The 21,403-nt window shown below is 33.1% G+C and overlaps 2 protein-coding genes across 2 annotated transcripts; one reads left to right on the forward strand and one right to left on the reverse strand.

Annotated features, from left to right (window-relative positions):
- The first annotated feature begins 7,461 nt into the window (after nt 1-7,461).
- Nucleotides 7,462-10,387, forward strand: LOC109006237 (beta-glucuronosyltransferase GlcAT14B-like). Its single transcript, XM_018985450.2, has 4 exons — nt 7,462-8,335; nt 8,857-8,932; nt 9,066-9,181; nt 9,596-10,387. Exons 1-4 carry the CDS (start codon nt 7,780-7,782, stop codon nt 10,111-10,113), a joined length of 1,266 nt encoding a protein of 421 aa, XP_018840995.1. The 5' UTR covers nt 7,462-7,779; the 3' UTR covers nt 10,114-10,387.
- A 1,303-nt stretch (nt 10,388-11,690) lies between these two features.
- Nucleotides 11,691-14,098, reverse strand: LOC109006238 (2-alkenal reductase (NADP(+)-dependent)-like). The gene is made up of 5 exons (XM_018985452.2): nt 13,650-14,098; nt 13,331-13,508; nt 12,514-12,680; nt 12,297-12,379; nt 11,691-12,212 (listed from the first exon to the last, which is right to left on the reverse strand). The coding sequence occupies exons 1-5, from the start codon at nt 13,881-13,883 to the stop codon at nt 11,837-11,839; spliced, it is 1,038 nt and encodes a 345-aa protein (XP_018840997.1). The 5' UTR covers nt 13,884-14,098; the 3' UTR covers nt 11,691-11,836.
- Between the last annotated feature and the right edge of the window lie 7,305 nt (nt 14,099-21,403).

The following is a 21,403-nucleotide window of genomic DNA, read 5'->3' on the forward strand; positions in this document are numbered from 1 at the left end:
AGCTGTCAAAAGGATTGTTGAATATCAACAAGAGGATTATGTCCTAGAGTTCTTGATGGGGCTTAATGAGTCCTATGCTCCTCTTTACAGAGTCAGATCTTGATTTCTGATCCATTTCTCCCAATAAATAAAGTTTTTGTTTCTTACTCTTCAAGAAGAAAAATAGAGAGATTGCTTCTGATTCTTTATCTTCAAATGGAGCTATTGCTATGTTGACTAACCATTATTCTAGTAATATGAAAGGTCCTGCAAAATCCAAAAAGAGCAAGCACCCTGTTAATCATAAAGAACATCCTTATTGTACACATTATGGTTTATTGGGTCACATGATTGATAAATTCTATAAAATCCATGGTTATCCACCTGGATATGAAGCAAAACCCAGGAACCTTACTACTAATCAGGCCACTGCTAGCCAATGCATCTCAGATTTGGTTTCGGTTCCAAATTTTCCTCTCTCTCAAGAGTAATGCCAATAACTCCTTACATTTCTTCAAAATCAAACTAACCCTTCTTCTATGAATCAAGCAAGTACAGTCCCACCCATCTCTTCATCTGCACCATCAACTTCATTTGTACCAACCTTTTCAGGCATATCAATTCTTGCTTCTTCTCAACGTTCAGTTTTATCTACTGTTGATACAAGTAAATCTCATCAACAATCTTGGATTCTTGATTCTAGAGCAACTGATCATATGATTCGTTCTTTTTCCATTTTTTCTTCCATACCATCTTCTGTCAACATCTTTGTGAAATTACCTAACGGTTCTTGTATTCAAGTCACACATAATGGCACAGTTAGACTTTGTGATTCTTTAGTTCTAATTGATGTTCTATATGTTCCAACGTTTACCTTTAATCTCATTTCAGTCAGCAAGTTAACTTCACAGTTATCATGTTTTTTGTTTTTTTTTTGCATGATTACTCTTATATCCAGGACCTCTTCAATTGGAGGAAGATTGCAGTAGCTAAGCATTCACAAGGATTATATCATCTACTGCAAGTTTCAGGCACTTTTGCTTCTTGTAATTCAATATCATTTCCTTATTGTAATTCTGTCAAAAACAGTTCTCACCAATGGCATTGTCACCTTGGACATATCTCTAATTCTAGATTGCATGACTTGTCTTCAAACCTTTCTTGCTTTACAAATTCAAATAATAGTCATTTTGATATTTGTGCCCTTGCCAAATAAAAGACTTCATTTTCTTTTAAGCACATCAACTTTCAGTTCTATTTTTGAGCTTATTCATTGTAATGTTTGGAGTCCTTTTTCACTTCTTTCATATAATGGTTTCAAATATTTTCTAACTATAGTAGATTATTACAATAGGTGCATTGAACATATTTGCTCAAATCCAAACCTGAAACACGATCATATCTACAATCTTTGTTTTTTCTTTGTTGCAACTCAATTTAATTCTAAAATCAAAACCATTCACACTGATAATGTTTTAGAATTTGATATGAAATGTTTTTTTGCTTGTATAGGAGTTATATATCAACATAGTTGTATTTATACTCCTCAACAAAATGCTATTGTTGAAAGAATTCCTCAACATATACTAAATGTTGCTAGAGCTCTTCATTTTCAATCTAATATTCCTTTAAAAGTTTGGAGTGATTGCATACTTACTGTTGTTTATGATTTTATCTCATAAATAGAATTCTCACACTTGTACTATCAAACATCGCCATATGAAATACTTTTTCTGCTAAACCTTAGTATAGTCATCTTAAAATCTTTTGTTGCCTTTACTACGCATCTTTTCTCAATAATCCTTCTTGTACAAAATTTTCTGCCTAAGCTTAAGTTTGTGTATTCTTAGGATACCCTGCTGGTATCAAAGGATATAAATTGTATAACTTTCATACCCATAAGATCATCATTTCTCGAGATGTCATATTCCATGAACATCTTTTCCCATTCAAAACATATTCATCATTTCTCCATCATTTATCTGAAAACCAGAATCTTTCATCCTCTTATCCAGATCTTGTTCTACCAACTCCCCTTTCAGATGCTCTCATTTCTCCACCCTCAAATAATCCACTACTTAGTAATCTAACACATCTTAAAATCCATCACCACCAATTCCCATTCGAAAATTTACAAGGAATAGAAGACCACCTAATTACTTGCAGCATTATTATTGTTCATTGATATCAAATAATAAAGTTACTCCTTCTCCTTTGGTTGATGGTTCTTCATATTCATGTACATTTTTTCCAATTTCTTCATATTTGTTATATTCCAAATTCTCTTCTTCCTATAAACATTTTTATTCATCAGTTGATTCTCTCTATGAACCTAAATTCTTTAACCAAGCCATCACATATCCTCACTGGAGGGATGCAATGGTAGCTGAAATAAGTGCTCTTGAAGCTAATAAAACTTGGATCCTAGCTGATTTTACCTCCTGGCAAGCAGCCTATTGGCTGTAAATGGGTTTACAAGTGCAAGTTTAAATCTAATGGCTCTTCAGAAATGCATAAAGTTCTATTGGTTGCAAAAGGCTATACTCAATGAAAGGGAATTGATTACTTTGATACTTTTTCTCTTGTTGCAAAACTGACCAACGTTCATTACTTTCTTGCCTTAGCTACCATATCCAATTGGAAGCTACATCAATTAGATGTAAACAATGCATTTCTTTATGGGAATTTAGATGATGAGGTTTACATGAAACTACCTCTTGGTTTTTCTAAACCTGGAGATTCTAGTGCTTGCAAGCTACTCAAGTCTTTGTATGGCTTAAAACAAGCCTCTCATCAATGGTTCTCTAACTTCCCTTCAACTCTGGTTGTTTATGGATTTACTCAATCAAAGTCTGATTACTCTCTATTTACAAAATGTTCTGGTGATTCTTTTGTGACATTATTAGTATATGTGGATGACATTGCTATTGCTTCCAATAATTCACAAACTGTTACAATTCTTAAGGCTTTCTTACATCTACATTTTAAGTTGAAAGATCTTGGTGTTTTAAGGTACTTTATGGGGCTTGAAGTTGCAAGATCTATTAAAGGTATATCACTTTCTCAAAGAAAATATGCTCTTGAAATTGTTTCTGATTCTGGTTTATTAGCTGCTAAGCTTGCCAACTATCCAATAGATCAAAACTTCAGACTCTCCAAAAAAAAATCTGGAGGTCCCTTACTTGATGATCCAGCTTCTTACAAAAGATTAATTGGTCGTCTTCTTTATTTGACACTTACTCAACCTGACTTATCTTTTTTTGTTAATACTTTGAGTCAGTTTCTAGATCAACCTGGACAGTCACACTATGATGTAGCTGTTAAAGTGGTTAGATACATTAAAGCTACTACAAGCCAAGAATTGTTCTTTCCCAACTCTTTTTCCCTGCAGCTGAGAGGTTTTTGTGATTTTGATTAGGCCACATGTCCTGATTGTCGAAGATCTGACACTAGTTTTTGTCTCTTCACTTGAGATTCCTTAATTTCATGGAAGTCTAAGAAGCAAGTAATTGTCTCCAAATCATCTGCTGAAGCTAAGTACCGTTCTATGGCTTCCACTTGTAAAATAAAATGGATTATCTCTCTGTTTGCTGATTTTTGCATTTCATTTTCTTCTCATTCTGTTTTGTATTGTAATAGTCAAGCAGCCATTCATATTACTACTAACTCAATTTTTCATGAAAGAACCAAGCATATAGAAATAAATTGTCATTTAGTCAAATATATGGTTCGAGATGGTGTTGTCATGCTCTTCATGCTTCTTCTGAAAATCAGTTGATTGATATCTTCACTAAACCTTTAGCTTTTGATAGATTTCATACTCTTCTCGGCACGCTGGGTGTTCTCAATTTACATATTCCAGAGGGGGCTATTACCAATTTATTGTATGATATTAATTTTAATTACATGTAATCACGTGCACAGTTAGTTACAATGTACCTTAGTTACTCCACTTTATATTTTCGTGTACGTACTCGTCAAATTATATAAGATTCCAGAATTTCTCTTCTATTTTCCCTCTCTTTGATTTTCCTCTTATCAGTTACATCTCAATCGATTCTCTAATGCCTTGTTTGGTTCTAAAAATAAAATGAAAAATTTATGAATAATAATGAGGTAATTTGTGAATAAGACTGTTCATACGAGCAGGGTTTTATCCCGGCCGGTTACGGGTTCCGGCCCAGAATAACCCCGGGCCGGTACCCGTTTTTTAAAACCCGGGCCTATCCGGCCCGGATGCGGGTTTTTACACCCGATACGTTTAGCTATAAAAGGCCTCGTTACCAGCTTACCCGAGTCCCGGAGATGCCCTAGCCCCCCACGCCTCGAATCACAAGTCTCTCTCTCTCTCTCTCTCTCTCTCTCTCTCTCTCTCTCTCTCTCTCTCTCTCTCTCTCCTCTGCGAAGTCGATGCCCTACGCCTCCCGAAATCACTCTCTCATTTGCTCTCTCTCTCTCCTCTACGAAGTCGATGCCCTACGCCTCCCGAAATCACTCTCTCATTTGCTCTCTCTCTCTCTCTCTCTCTGCTCTACGTCTGCGTTACCCTAGCCCCTCCCGAAATCACTCTCTCATCAACTTTATTTCTCTCTCTGCCATCTGCAATGTCGAACGGTGGAAGTGCTTGAACTTTGGATCCAAGAGATTAGAACATATTTCCGTTTGTGTATGTTTTCTTTCTTCCCTTTGTTTTGTTCTGTCTTTGTTGATTTTGGGTTTTTTTTTTTATGAGAATGTTTGAATGTTAGAGGAGTATTTTTATGGGTTAGATCTGTTTGAATGTTTGAGTATCTGTTTAGATCTGTTTAGTTGCAAAATGTTAGAGCATTATTATTTGGAAGATTATGGATCAACTATTGGAGAGACTCACTTTGGCTTCTACTTGATGGTCCACATAAGATCAGTTTCATATTCGTTTACCAAACAAATGGTGCTACTTTTGTCTTGCATCGCATTTTGCTCTGTGTCAAGATCTGGGTGCCGTCTAGGCTCCGTCAGTAATTAATTGAGCATAAATTCAGTTCTCTTGGTAATAATAATGGTTACAGGGAATCATAGAGTGAAGGGATTAAAAAGGTAAGTTGATTTTTTGTGTGATTTAACCTGTGGTGGCTAGTGGTGAATTTCAGTGCTTGTTTTCACTGATATAATCATAATATTTGAGGTTGTTAATTGAATTTATGATTGGATGCCTGTCACTATTTATGATTTTGGTTTCTATGGATCGATTGTCTTCTTTCTTAATGGTTTCTGGATTGGAAAAATAGTTTTTTCTCAGGATCTGAGAGAGAAAGCTCAAGAGAAAATCTCTGATACCATTCATTGGTAGGCCATGCATGCTGGAAAGTCTTTAATGAACAATATTTTTTTAGCAAAGAATGATCTAAAGAACAAGTTTATTTGCTTTTATTTTCAAATTTAGCTGCCAATTTTGTAATATTTAGCAATGTATGTGTTTTGTAATATTCTTAGTAAATTAGTTCAAACAATGTAATATGTAGTTGATTGCATCTTGAATGCGTTTTGTAATATTTTTTTATTTTTACATGCATTTAGTTAAAAAGTTTAATTAATTGTTTATAGGCTCATGTTATATTATAGGCTTATGTTGTATTGAGAAATATGATTTGAAATTTTAAATGGAGACAAAATATTTGAAGTTCAATTAATAATAAAAAAGCTTTTGTAAAAAAAAAAAAATCAGGTTCAACCCGGAATCCGGGTTTTGAAAAACCCGGATTCGCCCGGGTCTGACCCGGACTAACCCGGTCCGGGTTCCGGCCCGGATTTGAAACCCGGTTTCCGGTCCGGGTAGACCCGGGTTCCCGGGTTGGAACCCGGATGAACACCCCTATTTGTGAATAGTAATTGCATGGTTTGATTTAAGATTTTTATGGAATTTTGATAAATGAGAGAAAAATTTGAATAAAAAAAATTATAAATTTAAAAGAGGGTTAGAATATAATTTTTATAAAACCAAATCCAACCTAAGAATATGTAAGAAGCATTTTAATATAAATATATATATATATATATATATATATATATATATTTATACCCACTAAAAGAAACTTTAACGAAACAACTTGTAAGTTACAGGGGGTGAAGTTATTAATGGAAGGTAGATCAAGAAACAACACAACAACAAAAAAGTAAAAAAAAAAATGAGGAGTGGTATATCCAGAAATAATTCTTATAAAAATAAATTTATAAACTGATGTATATTAATGGAGACGTTAGATTTACTTTATAATTAAAGTAATTTTATAATCTAATGTATTATATTAAAGTATGTCAATTTATAAATTTACTTTTATGAAATCTCTTTTTTGTGGTTAAAATATTTATAAAAAAAAAATAGCCGAATTCTTACTCATTAATTCACCAATAGGGAAAAAAGAAAACCAAAACAAAGTAGGACATACAAGTCATAATAGGGCCAAATAAAGAACACCATTCACTCACCCGTCACCACAGCACAAACAAATTGCTCCTTACCTAACAGAGCCATGCACATAAAACTATAAAAAGAAATTAAGAATACTTTTTTCACGCCAATGTGGTGCACATGTTCCATCTCATTTTTCGCCGTGCAAGACTGCCAAACCCCGTGTAACGTGTTATTTCCTCTCCGATGACCTTATAAAGCAATACCATAATCTCCAATGACTGCGTTACAACGTTAGAGGTTCATTCACTTTATTTATTTAAACATAAATAATGGACAAAGCTTTTTTAAAATTTCTGTCTACGTGGTAATCTATTATTGGTGCTGACATGACATAATTAATATTAGCATAAAAACTGAGAGATTACATAAATAAAGACTAAGTAATTGTGAATGAGATGAGATAATATGTAAATATTAATAAAATTTTAAAAAATAAAAGAGAAAAAATTGAATAAAAATATTATAAATTTAAAATATAATTAGAATATAATTTTTTTTTTAAATTTAGAAAAATTGAATTGAGTTTTATATTTTTTTTAAAGGTTTAGAAAATTATGATGATTACATATAAAAATTAAAAAATATTTATAATATTTAGATATTAAAATAAAATGATATAAATTAGAAAAAATGTTACTATACAAACCGGGCCTCAAACTCCAAGTCAAAACTCATCACTTCAAGTCAACTCCAGATCCACCACAGGTTTAGCAAAAAATGAAATTCATCATTCTACGCATTACATGTTATACTTATTTTTATTTTTTTTAATTAAATATGTTTTATATGGATGTAATAAACAACAAAACTCGCAAAAAATAACCTCATAAATCCATTACACCCAAAACTCTCCATCAAGCAGACACAAAACCATTTATTTTTCAGAAAGAAAAGCAATTTTTCTGTAGCAATAAAGCCAATCTAAGGTCCCACCAGAAAGGGTCACACTTGTTCCTTTACAGCTAACTCTGCTTCTCTTGTGACCACAGATCGATCGGCACGTAGAGATATTAATACAGAGGAGATCAAAACTTATCATCCTCCCCCTAAAGCTTCCCCCATTGAAAAAAAAAAGTATCTTTTATCACCCACCTTCCTACTGCACTCCCACAGTTGCACCCACCCACGGTGCTAATAATTATTTGGAATCGTCAATCACTTTCCCGGCCTCCAGGCTCCACTCTGTGTGCACTAGACCGTCGAAATTCGACACCAGCAAACCAACCCAGATCCTAGCTCCGTCTCACATTTTTAATTCTTGACCCTGTACCCAAAGTATCTATCTTTTTCTGAGCTTGAATCCTCTACTTCGGAGTAGAATAATAGTAGTAGTAATATTTTTTCTTGGCATGGAGACAAATAAGCCACAGCAGAAGAAGAAGAAGTGGTTTCTTGCGTTGGGCATCACTCTTCTACTGTCTACCTTGCTTGTATTCCTCACTGTTTTTACCTCCTTCAACCCATCCTGGCGCTTCTACCACCAAACCAACGTCAAGAACCCGGTTCCATCCTTCGTGGAATCGAAGTTGCGTGTCTCTTCTGGTAATTCTAAAGATTCGGTTCCGAGGCTAGCGTACTTAATCTCCGGGTCGAGGGGTGACGGGGAGAGCTTGAAGAGGACGCTCAAGGCCCTGTACCATCCGAGGAACCAGTACGCGGTGCACTTGGACCTGGAGGCCTCGGCCGAGGAACGGCTGGTGCTGGCTAGCTTTCTGAGAAACGAGCCGCTGTTTAAGGGGTTCGGGAACGTGAGGATGGTTGTTAAAGCGAATTTGGTTACGTATCGGGGTCCCACGATGGTGAGCAATACGCTTCACGCGGCAGCGATTTTGTTGAGGGATGGGGGAGACTGGGATTGGTTCATTAACTTGAGTGCTTCGGATTATCCCTTGGTGACCCAAGACGGTAAGGAAACTTAATAACCCGTGCTGGTTGAATTTTGGGTTTTGCCACTACCGATAAGCTCTGTTTGGGTATAAATTAAGTTGCTTTGGTATTGGCGCTTTAACTTGTGAAATGGGTATGACTTTGAGTATTTTCTCTACAAAACTGAGTGAATGTCTTCGAGAGTAGAAAAAATACCGTTATACGTGGGTGATGGTTTTTTCTTGATTCGGTGTTTGTGCATTTTTGTGGGAGTTAACTGTCAAGTAGTTGCTGGTTCTGCTCATCCTTGAATTACTATGCATATGATTTGTTATTTCCAGTTTTTGGCTTATTACCCACTACAGATGTGTTTAATTTGCCGCTTTCAAGTTATTATCCCAAAAGCTGAGCTGATTGTGTCTAACTATAGCATTGTTTTTATTAATTTGACTAAATGTATTTGTGGAAAATTGTTTAAAAAAAATGATACTAGTCTAGGGCTTACTCTCTATCGCCACTTTCTGATGCATTCAATTTGTAACTTCTTTTCTGTATCACAGATCTGCTTCATACATTGTCAGCTATTCCAAGAAACCTTAATTTTATTGAGCATACAAGTGACATTGGCTGGAAGGAGTATTTGGCTAATCCTTTTTCTTTTGTCAGTTGTTTTTAATTCTCGTTGAATTAGTTCAAAAGCAGCACAAGAATTGTCTGCAGAATTGAATAAAACTCTGCTTAATAAGTGCAAATCCTTCGAAATCCACAGGTATCAGAGAGCCAAGCCTGTTATAATTGATCCAGGTTTGTATAGCCTGCGTAAATCAGATGTATTTTGGATGTCAGAGCAAAGGCGTGTTCCAACTGCATATAGGCTATTTACGGGTGAGGAATACTACTTCTGTTGCCTCTTTACTTTATCTGAATTTTTATGCCTCTTTTTCCCCACGGCTACTTAATAGTTTTAGCCCTTCCAATTGTTAGAACAGTATATGAAATTTCACGAGTGACCCACAAAAATGGAAGGATAAAAAAGATCTTCTATGAACCTAACATCAACAAGACATAATTTTGGCTAGGCTGATATCAAATGATTCTGTGCTATCATGATGAATATTAGTTATTATCTGCATTTCAGAGAGGCATAATGTAAGTTTAGGGACCCAAATGCTTGTCCCTCAGATTTTGAAACGTTGATCCTAGTTTTTGTTTTCTTTTTCTTTTTTTATGTTTTTTGTATACCAGGTCCTAGTTTTAACCTTGTAGTTAATCATGGTGTATGGTCGTTGATTTCTTCAGGTTCTGCTTGGATGATGCTCTCCCGGCCTTTTGTAGAGTTTTGTTTGTGGGGATGGGACAACCTCCCGAGGGTAGTCCTTATGTATTATGCCAACTTTCTTTCCTCACCTGAAGGGTATTTTCATACAGTTATCTGCAATGCCCCGGAGTTCCAGAATACTACTGTAAACCATGACCTCCACTTCATATCATGGGACAATCCTCCCAAACAACACCCACATTTTCTCACTAACGATGACTATCAAAGGATGGTAGATAGCAATGCCCCCTTTGCAAGGAAATTTGGCAGGAATGAGCCTGTTCTTGAGAAGATTGATTCAGAGCTTTTGGGTCGCAATGTTGATGGATTTGTGCCTGGTGGATGGTTTAATCACCAAGGAAATGTAAACATGACTGTTCCACATCAGATCATAGCAAACACCACTGAACTCAGGCCAGGTCCAGGTGCTGAAAGGCTCAAACGCCTCATCAATGGTTTGCTGTCAGCTGAGGATTTTTATGCAAAGCAATGCGCTTGATAACCATTCCTGTGCAGAAAGATGCCATCTTAAATTAGTAACCAATGGGGAGTTCATTCCTCCTCGGGTCACTTAATAATGGCCAACAGAAAGGATAGCAATGCTTTAGGAACTAAGTGGGGAAAAGGAAATAACTATCTTTCCAGAATACATTATCCAGCTTTACTTTCCATATCCAATACAATATATTTGTCTTTTAATAGCCCCAAATTGTAGTTTAACATTTAAATTTATTTGCATATTAATTAAAGTTAACAGAACAATTCTTTGTCAATTTCTTGATGCATTGTGCCTTATTTTTATTGAATCTTTCATAAACACAAGGAAAAATAGATATTATTGAATTGTAATCACAGGTGTTAAAACGCCACTCATAGTTTCGTTTTACTCTACTCTGTTTCCCTCCCCTGCACATTCACTTGAGATATATTACAAACCCCAACAATAGATATAAAATAATGTAAATTATTTGATCGAGTGGTACGAATCCTCGAAATTCAAGATATTGGAAAAAGAATCAAGCATCTTTCATATTTCATGTGCCTGAGGATGGCAAAGATGGCCTCTGTCACACTGCAACCTGGCTTCTTCCTCATTCCAGCCACTTTCCAACTTCCTCTGCATCCATTTCCCAGCCAGTCTTCCTATCTATCTATCTATCTATCTATCTATATATAATATGAAAGAATACTAGTACCAGAATCAACGTCTCCTTTGGCTTTCTCCAAACTCTGTCTCCCGATTTCAATATTCATGTAAATTATGTTAAATATAAAATAATGAAATAATGAAATTTTATTTCTAAATGGCTCTTGATTTTAGGTAAATGTCCACCAATTCAGTGGCAGGAATTGGTTTGGACTCAAGATTATGCCTCGGAGCTAATGAAATTATGAATGGATACAAATCCTTTCTCTCATACTCCAAGATGAAAACATGCAATAAGGATATAGACTCTTTAGATTTTGTCAATTGAAATCATCTTCAATTGTTTGACCAAATTAGACGGTCCACGTGTAGTTCATACAATCTGAAAATCCTATACGAGCAACATTAAATGCTGAAAGACTCGAATGATATCTTTTATCGTTTTTTAGAATAGGACCATCAATTCGATCAGGTAATTAGAGAGTATCTTTATCTAGGTCTAGTTTGGATGTTGAACTGAGTTGAGATGAATTAAATTATTAATCAATAGTAGCGAGTTGAGATAATAAGTGAGTTTTGTGAGACCCACCTAACATGAGTTTATATGTTAAGATGAGTTTAGATATATTCATGAGAAGTTGAAAAAGATAATGGATCCCGGGTGTAAAGAGATGTTGAGTTGAAAAAGATTATGAATCTCACGTATAAAGAAATTTTGAGTTGAGATGAATTTAGTGATTTGAGAGTTGGGTGTTTAAATATTAAACTCAAGTTAAAATTATATTGAACTGAGTTTATCTCAGTTGAGTCCAAGTTTCAAACGGGGTCTTAAATTTTGTTTTTCCAGCTGCAAACAAGAACAAGATGAGGTCAGATAAAAATTATCCTAATAAACTAATCATATTTTTTTTTTTGTTCCATTTAAACTCTTGATAATTATTGCTTGAATTGTTGGTGAAATCCTTGGTAGGAAGTGGTGCAACAATTACCATCTCCAAAATAACAACACAAATGGTTAATCATATGTTTATTTCACTTATAATCAAGCAAAACGAGTTTTTTCTTTTCTTTCCATTCATTCATCTGCAATCTTCACAATTTTCTTTCCAATGTTGTCACCACTGAAGAGTCCAATGAAAGCAGAGGGTATGTTCTCTACACCAGGAGTGATATCTTCAAGGGCCTGCATATTTCCAGTACGAAGGTGATCGGAAGTAGTTGATATGAAATCTGAGTATACATTCATGTGATCAGCTGCTAAAAACCCTCGTATTGTAATTCTCTTGTACACAACATCAAGCATGTCAGGAGCAGCTCGCTTTCCATCTGTGTATTCGGAAATTACACCACAAACTGCAACTCTACCAAAAGTATTCATGTTAGCAACTGCTGCTTCCAGCATCTCAGACCCCACATTGTCGAAATATATGTCGATTCCATCAGGGAAGTACCTGCAGTGCAGAAAAATATATGTATATAATCTCTTTTTCAGAGCTAAAATTCCGACCTCAAAGATAATATTTTGAGGTTTTTACCTTTTCAAAGTTGACTTCAAATCTGTTTCATCCTTATAGTTGAATGCCTCATCAAATCCAAGCTTCTCTTTGAGCAATTCTACCTATTATAAGTTCATGAAATAAAGTTTCAAGTTTCAATGGAGCATAAAAAATAAAGTTTTCCTCTAAGATTCAAACCATTTGCATTTCTTCGAAGTTCAATTAAGAACAACAAAAGGGTTGCATGCATGCGAACCTTTTTCTTGCTCCCAGCGCAGCCAACAACATAGCAACCAAACAGTTTGGCGTACTGTCCAACCAAATTTCCAACGGATCCAGAAGCTGTAGATACAAAGACTTTCTCCCCCTTCTTGGGTTGGCATACTTCAAAAAACCCACCATAAGCCGCCAATCCACTAAACCCTGCAGGAACAAACAAAGGAATAAGTTGTTAAGGAAAGTCTGCATGCTAATTGTGGGTTTTATGAGATGAGTTATATAAAAATTAAAGATTGAATAAAATATTATTAAAATATATATTTTTAATATTATTATTATTATTTTAGAATTTGAAAATATTAAATTGTTTATTTTATTTTGTGTGAAAATTTAATAAAGTTATAATAATTAGATTAGATGAGATGAGATGTATTATAAAAACAAACGAGGCTTAAAAGTAATAAAATCTCGATCAATTTTGAAGGTACATAGGTTCTCAATAATGAGTTTCTAGTTCTCGTAAGCATGTCAGATAATTTAAGAGGAAGTCTGATTGGCATCCAGTAACTGTTTACTCCCATGAATTCGAAATTTAGACTTGGAATCACTTAGATTTGAAAGATGAGATGAAAATTTTATATTTTGTTTGAAAGTTTAAAATATTATATTTTAATATTATTATTGTTTTGAGATTTGAAAAAGTTGAATTGTTTAATATATTTTATATAGAGATTTAAAAAAAGTGTAATTATGAGATATGAAAATTTTGTGTTTTGCCTTACCTCCACTTGAGCTAACCCCAAGAGTTATTTGGTTCAATTTAGTTGGCAAGCCGAAGAGGGGAAACTAATTACCTAGAATTCCAACGTGGTAAGTGAGTGGAAATCCCATTGGATCCAATTTGCTTAACATATTTCCTTCTTTTACCACGCTGTACTCTCCCCAGGCAATCAAACCAACAACCAAGTCATCTTTCTCGAACTTGGAATTCCCAGAAGCCACAACTCTAGCAACACCATATGCATCAATACCCTGTATCAATCCATATATTCACAAAACAACTCAGAAATTACATCAGCACTAGTTGCAGTACTCACAAAAAACAACCAAAATCTCTATATTATACATCTTGGAAAATTAAGTATCACATTCGTAATTTGGTATTATACGTACCTCGCCGGGGGTTATGCTGACAGAAAAATATATGGCACTCTGAGAGGAGCTGTAACTCTTCATGCGGTTAAGTTGGTATGGGTCGATCGACACATAGAGATTCTTCACTACGACATCGTTGGACCCAGGCTCCACTGTTAGTGCAAGAGATGCAGTCTTCAGCTCGAAGTGTGACTCTTCTGGTGCACCATCGACGTGAGTCTTTGTTACTATGTACCTGTTGGTCACTTCCATTATTGTAACTCTCCCCAGCTCTTAATTTGTGCCGTTTGAATGGGGTCTGTACATGTTTCAAGGTCTATATATATATATAGATTAATAAGAAGCTGGCGATACAAACAAGATCAAGAGAACTGTATGATCAGTAGTTGAACAAATAATAAGAATTCGGCTTCTTAATTTTATCTTTTAATTTACTCTTATGGTTATTAGGATCAGTTATTAGCACAAAAACAAGATAACACGAATAGAAACAGAAGAAAGCGTTTTTCTTGTAAGACAAAGTACGTATATAAAACGACGAAGGGGGAATCGCTAGATATGTACGTGTAACTCTCCTGACCACAAAAGGTAAGATGCTTTTGATGACTACTCCTAGTCCCACTGTACCTAGTTTGGATAGAATACTTTAATATTTATTTAATATTATTATTTATTACTATTTAATATATTTTTTTATTATTTTTTTATTACTATTTATAAAATTTTTCAAAATATTTCATTATCTAAACACAATTGAGATATTAACGTATGAGTATTGGCTCTAGCATGTATTTTTTAATGTGTTTTTTTTACAATTATTTTTTATAGAAATTTTTTTAATATTTTTAAATATTTTAAAAAAATAAAATAAATTTATAATATTATGAAAAAATACTTCCTTAATCATGAAGTAAAAAAAATTATTAAAAAATATTTATTTAATCACAAAATAAAATAAAAAAATAATTTTTGTATTTCATAATTAAAGAAATATTTTTCAATAATATTATAAATATTTTTTATTTTTTAAAATATTTAAAATTATTAAAAAAATCTATATAAAAATAACAGTAAAAAAAAAACATATGATAGAGTCAGCGGTGGCTCTATTATTTTTCTTAAAATATTCACATTGAAATATTTTATTATTTAAATAAAATAATATTGAAACTATCCAAACTAGGTACAGTTGGACTAGAGTAGTCTTCAAAAGTCGTTTTATATACGTACTTTGTCTTACAAGAAAAACGCTTTCTTCTGTTCCTATTCATGTTATTTTGTTTTTCTGCTAATAACTGATCCTAATAACCAAAAGAGTAAATTAAAAGATAAAATTAAGAAGCCGAATTCTTATTATTTGTTCAACTACTGATCATACAGTTCTCGATCTTGTTTGTATCGCTAGCTTCTTATTAATCTCCTTATATATATATATATATACTAGTGCAGGAGAAACGTGCTAAGCACGTTTGCCTAGTTTACTGAAATGGTTAATTTTAAAAAATAATGTAATTCTTAAAAAAAATATAAATTTTAATCAATAAACAATTTTAATTTCAATAAACAATCAATAAATAATTTCATTGATTTCTACACTGAACAATACAAGCAATCAAATTATCTATACTTTAAATAAAAATGAAACGAATATAACAAAATAATGTATCAAATCAAAAAATATCATCACATATGAGAATTCTTAAATAAAATATTTACTAAAATTTATTTGTTCTTCAAAACAAGTGGCAAATAAAAATTATAAGCAAGGACCAGCTTGTTATATTTTTTAGTATATATTTTACATTTTTTAGCAATAACAATAACAATACTTATTATAACATTTGATTAGCTGACATTTCATAATTTTAGAATTATGCTAATAACTAACTAATTATTTATGTATTTCTAGATATTGCATGAGTTTTTTTATTGGATAGATTTTTATGAAATCATATTATCCGTATTAATTGATAATTTAGTCATTATATATATTGGTAATGAAGAAGTTAAAAGTCTAATTACCTTAAAATATTGCTAAAAAAGAAGTATTTGTAAAACAATTAATTGACTTAAAATATTCTCTTTTTTTTCTTGACCCGTACTGCTTTTTTGGCCATTATAGGCTTAGAGCATGTTCATGTAAGTGCTTGATAAGGGTGGTCTTGAAGGAAAAAAAAAAACCATGTTGGTAGTGGTGCTGTGTCTCGTAGATATACCATGCTTTAATGGCCAGCTAGTTTGCTCGCAACCCAAGAAAAACATCTCCCTATATGTAATGCTGCAGTGAAGAAACGTGAGGATACTCTACAAGTCTGGCCACATTCGTGAACAATGATCTTACGATTTCAATCCAGAGCACACAAAAGACAAGAAAGTTACTGTTTTCAAAACTGCTACCGTGATCTAACGTTGAGTTAACGGAGAGATAACGGAAAACAAGAATTTCCGTTTAGTGGCCGTTTCATAGCCACTTATATAATAAGTATAGATATAGATATATATAGACCTTGAAACATGCACAGATCCCATAGAATACCTTAGAACCATCAGGTTTCTCTTTCGGACAAAGCAAAAAACGTATCAAGCTGCATGCATCGGTAGCTGATTAAGGATTTGGAGACCTCTAGAGGTGGGGGGCTTGATCTGCTTTAACTCGACAAATTAAAAAGGTTTTTATCAAAACAAAACGATAGGCCAGCATTGAGGTCGATCGGACTTTGTGTTGGATTTCCGAATAAGTTAAGATCGATTTCGTGTCAAATCATTGTATATGTAGTAGTCATCGGAAAATAAAAGAGCACTCCACGTCTAGTATCATTCTTTGTAAAATTCAATGCGATGGGATTTGTATGAATAAGAAATAAATCTGGAGTGAAACCATATATTCATATATAGTATGCCCGAATTCCAATTTTAGACATAATAAAATAATGAAATTACATGAACTCTTAAAATAGGTCTCTATATGTTAATTAAGCCAGTACTACTTTAATGTTTATGATCTAGGTATAATCATTAACTTTTAGAAATGAGTCAATAGTCTAATTATGTAATTTAATTGATCATATTTAAAATAATCGTGCACGTTACACTCTTGATTCGTTGATGCTTAAGTACCATATCTTGCTTTAAAATCTTTAAATTTACATTCTTAATGTTTTTTTAATATACAAAATTAAAAAGCTTTACGTGGCCATGTATCTGCTATTTATATAAATGCGAATGTTAGAAGAATAGTATTTTTGTCTAACATTTTTGTTTCTAATTTTGCCCTTATTTGTATTCTTAAATTACATTTTGCGCGGTGGGTGAACATCCTCTGTAGGTAATAAATCATACCCAATCGGATTTGTACAAAAAAACAATACAAAAAAATACCAATTCGGTTTTTCTCACACCATTACAAAAAATATCAGTCGAATTTGTACCAAACAAATCTTTTCAAATTTCTAAGGATTCACAAAGAAAATTTATAAACCGACACAATGAGAGGGAGAGATGAAAGAAAGTCAGAAAAAATTTTATTTTGAAGACTCCAGACAGAGATATGTTTAGATCTCAAAGAAATAACGCAGATCCAAATAAAATCCCTTCAGATTTGTACAAACTCACTACGTATATCATACATATTTACACTGACATATCGATGTACAGCAAAACAAACCAAATTGAAAAACCATCGGTAATATGGCTGTCGTTTTCATCGTCTTTGTTGAAATTAGAGGTAGTTTTTTTTTATTTTTTGTAAGCTTTCGATTGGTCTTCGTGGAGAATTGAGTGACGCAATAGAAAGGTTCGGGATGATTTTGGTCTTCAAGCTTTCGGTAATAAGAGAGAGAGAGATGTTTGAGAAAATGGTGAGGGTCAGCGTCGAAGGAGAAAAAGGAAAGAGAGAAAGAAAGAAAGTTTTAGGATTAGGTAAAATTTAGATGAAATAGTTAGTGATACTATTTACTATTTACTATTCTTTTAATAAAGTTAAAAGGTTGCACTACCTATTTACTATTTATATCCTTTTACTGCTTTGCTTCTCAGGTCTTCCTTCTTTAATTCTCATTCTCATTCTCATTCACGACTTTTTTTGTTAATTCTGCCCCTAAATTTATATTTATTTTCCCTTTCTGCCCCTGTTACCATTCTTCTTACTGATTTAATCATCTATTTACGCTTTTGTCCTTGATTTAATCGTCTATACCACCGCGTCCATCAAATTCCGCCACTTCCACCGCCTGCCGCTGAGTATAAGAGTGATTTTTATCTCTTCATTTCCTATTGTTTACTATCTGATAAAATTAAGTCCTCTCGTTTTAACTTTCCCAAATCTACAACTTTGGCCTCTAACTTTATTAAATAAATTAATGTGTTTAATATATTGTGATTTAATATAATTTATTAATATTTAGTGTTATTATTAGTAGTAGTAATAGTTGAAATTTTTTTCATACCTAAATAAGATTGTACAGGGTTGAGGTGGTAGGAGCCATACTAAGTGTTTCGTATAAATTCGGAGAAATCTATTGTAATTGTTAATATATTAATATGGTCTTGTTTAAGAATATAATTACAGAATTTTTAGAATTTTTATGTTCTATTCTTTGAATGTATTTCTTATAACAGATTTGGTGCTTCTTGCTTACTTCAGTGCTTTCCATCCCGCTCAATGTCGGCTTTCTTCTACTTCCACCGATTTTCCCCTCAGTTAAGTAAATAATTATTGTATTTATTTTGTAACAATATATAAACTTGTAATTCTCGATTATAACTATTTGTTATTTATAATATGGAAATTTGGATACTTATTGCTAGAAAATTTAATATTATATAATATGTTTTAATATAATTTAGAAAAATTGTTTTTAAATAGATGTTACTTATGCTTTAGATATAAATAGTTATAACATTGTTTGTGTTTTATATTTCCATATATAAGCATGTATCTATGGGTTGGGCCTGGGAAAGGTTTTGGGCTGGGTCTAAAAAAATATTTATATTTTTGTATCCACCCCTTTTTATCCTTATTAAAATAAATTTTTAACATTTTAGGTGAAAAACAGAATAAGCACAAAAACAAATGGAAAGAAAGACCAAAGTTTAGAGAAAGATAGCATCTGAGAGGCTCGGTTTGAGGGGGAAGATAGAGAGAGAATGAGGAAGTTGAAAGGGATTTTCGAGATGAGAGAGTAATAGAGAGAGGGAGAGAGAAGCAGACAATGAAGGATATCAGACAGATCCAATCCATCTAAAATGCTATTACAAAATTTTTTGAAAATCTTAACTCCAAAGTTATAATAAATTTTAATAACGTTAAAACTTTAAAACATCCTCGAAACAATAACATAACTGTTTAAAATATTTTCTTTAAAACTTCAATGCTGGTAATATATAAGTACAAAGAATCTAGTTGTAGTTATATGTTTGTGGAAGTGTTTGTATTATAGTTATGAATAGTTTACAGATAATATATGTGATATGTGTTGTGAGCAGAAAGAAATTTTTTAAAATATAGATAAAACTATGTCTGTTTATAGTTAAACATTTAAGGCATAACAAAAATATCAACCAATATGTTTTTATCTTTGATTCTTTCTCATATAAAAGATGCATGTGTTATTTACTTTGTAATGACTACTCTAATTATTCATATGTTATATTTGACAAGCATATGAATTTCTTATTGCTAATTATAATTAATGAATGTCTGTTATATGCCTGTTTGAAACTCATCGCTCTTATAGTATATACTTTAAAAATATATGTACATAGTTGTGACTTGGTTATTGTACTTCGTATTATAGCTATAAACATTATGCAGATCGTGTGTGTAATATGTGTTGTAAGTGGGAGAAAAATTCTAAAAATATAAACAGAATTCTGTCCGTTTATAATTAAAAATTTGAAACATAACAAAATTGATCAACTGGGCAAACGTGCAGCGCATGTTGCCCTTACTAGTATATTATATAATGTGTTGTTCTTAAGAAGAATTACAAGTGATTTTAAATAATGAAAAATTATTCGTACCATTCTAGTTAATATGTGGAACCTACATGAAGAAAATAAAACTCATATTTTCGTATGATTTCTATATTTTTTTAAAGAATCTACACAAGACTCTAATTACTTTTTTTTTTTTTTTAAGCAAGTTAATATTGATATATATAACCATGAAATGTAGAGTATAGCTGGTAGCTTAATTATACAGAGTTGTTGGGAGGATCTTTTCCACTATGAAAATGTAATAAATACTGGGGAATTTGGATTAAGGGAATGTTACCAAAGGCTTGTGTTGCCGCTGCCCATTGCGCTAGATCATGCGCGCATCGATTATTAGATCGATGTATTTTCCTCACTTTCCAGATCTTGAAGGATTTTAAAGTATGTTTGACATCATTGATGATGGGGTTTAGCATCCAATCTTGGTTTGAAGAGGAATTGTTAATTGCTTGAATTACTACTTTGGAGTTGCCTTCCATGATAATATTATCCAGCCTCATTTTTGCTACCTCCTGCAAGAGCAGCTTGTGTTTCACCTATATTTGGGTGAGTTCTGTTGATATGATATGTTTTAGCACTTAGAAGCTCCCATGTGCTATTTCTGCATATAGATGCAATTATACTGCCTTGCTCCCTAACTGCGACATCAAAAGAGAGGATCCAAGCCTTTGGTGGGTCTTGATGTGTTGTGGCATCAACTTTTGATTGGTCATTCTTTATTGACTAGGCTTTGTAGTGTTCCTGGAAAGTTTTTTGAACTGATTTGACAAAAAGATTGGGGGTGGTATGGACTTGATCATGGGTTATTTTGTTCCTGAGAAACGAAATGGAGTACATGGCAATAGTTGCAAAGAGTTGGAAGCTATGGTGTTCAGTTTCAAGTATTTTTAGGATAGAACTTGGATTGAGAATGTTTTAAACCCAACTTGTCATGTCTTGGCTTGCAAACATAGTGGTATCTATCGGCCAAAAAGATTGTCTCCAGAGAATTTTTGAATAGAGACAGTTGAGAAAAAGATGTTGAAGATCTTCTTCTACTGTGTTACACAGTGGGCAAAGAAGTTGATCATTCTTTAAGCGGATAACCTTTTTTTATCAAAGATTTTGTGGGAAGAATATTGTTACAAACTTTCCATAGAAAATTTGTTAACCTGTCTTGCATTTTTAGTTTCCATAGCTTCTTCCAACATGATGTATTTGGCACGGAATGAGGATTATAGTTGGCTTTAACCATGGCGGCATAAGCTGATTTTACAAAAAAAAATTGTAGAAGAGTGATGGATCCATTTGATTTTGTCTGTAATGGTATAGAAGTCATGAGTGGCCAAAGAAATTTTTTGGATTTCTCTTGTCGTTTCTTTAGTGAAGAGGGCATTAATGAGTAAGATATTCCACTTTCTTGGTTCTTCCAGAATGAGCTCTGAAACAGATGAGTTATGGTCAATGAAAGAGAGGCTAGGATTGGGGTGGGGTCTAAGAGTTGAAATAGTAGGAATCCAGGGGTCATTATTTTTGCAGATGTACCATTGTTGATTTGGTAGTAGCAGCTAGTCTTCAGAAATTCTTTTTGTTTTAAGATACATTTCCAGAACTAGGAATCTGAGGGCTTGAGATTGGCATTGATGAAAGTTTCTGAACTTAATTATTTCTTGGATAGAATTTCCTTCCACATACTATTAGACTCTTGTACAATTGACCATGCATATTTAGAAATATGAACATAGTTGAAAAAAGTCATTTGTTTGGGGCCTAACCCACCTATTGATTTTAGTAAAAAA

Source organism: Juglans regia, chromosome 1 (genome assembly GCF_001411555.2).
Source record: "Juglans regia cultivar Chandler chromosome 1, Walnut 2.0, whole genome shotgun sequence".
Classification (NCBI taxonomy): Eukaryota; Viridiplantae; Streptophyta; class Magnoliopsida; order Fagales; family Juglandaceae; genus Juglans; species Juglans regia.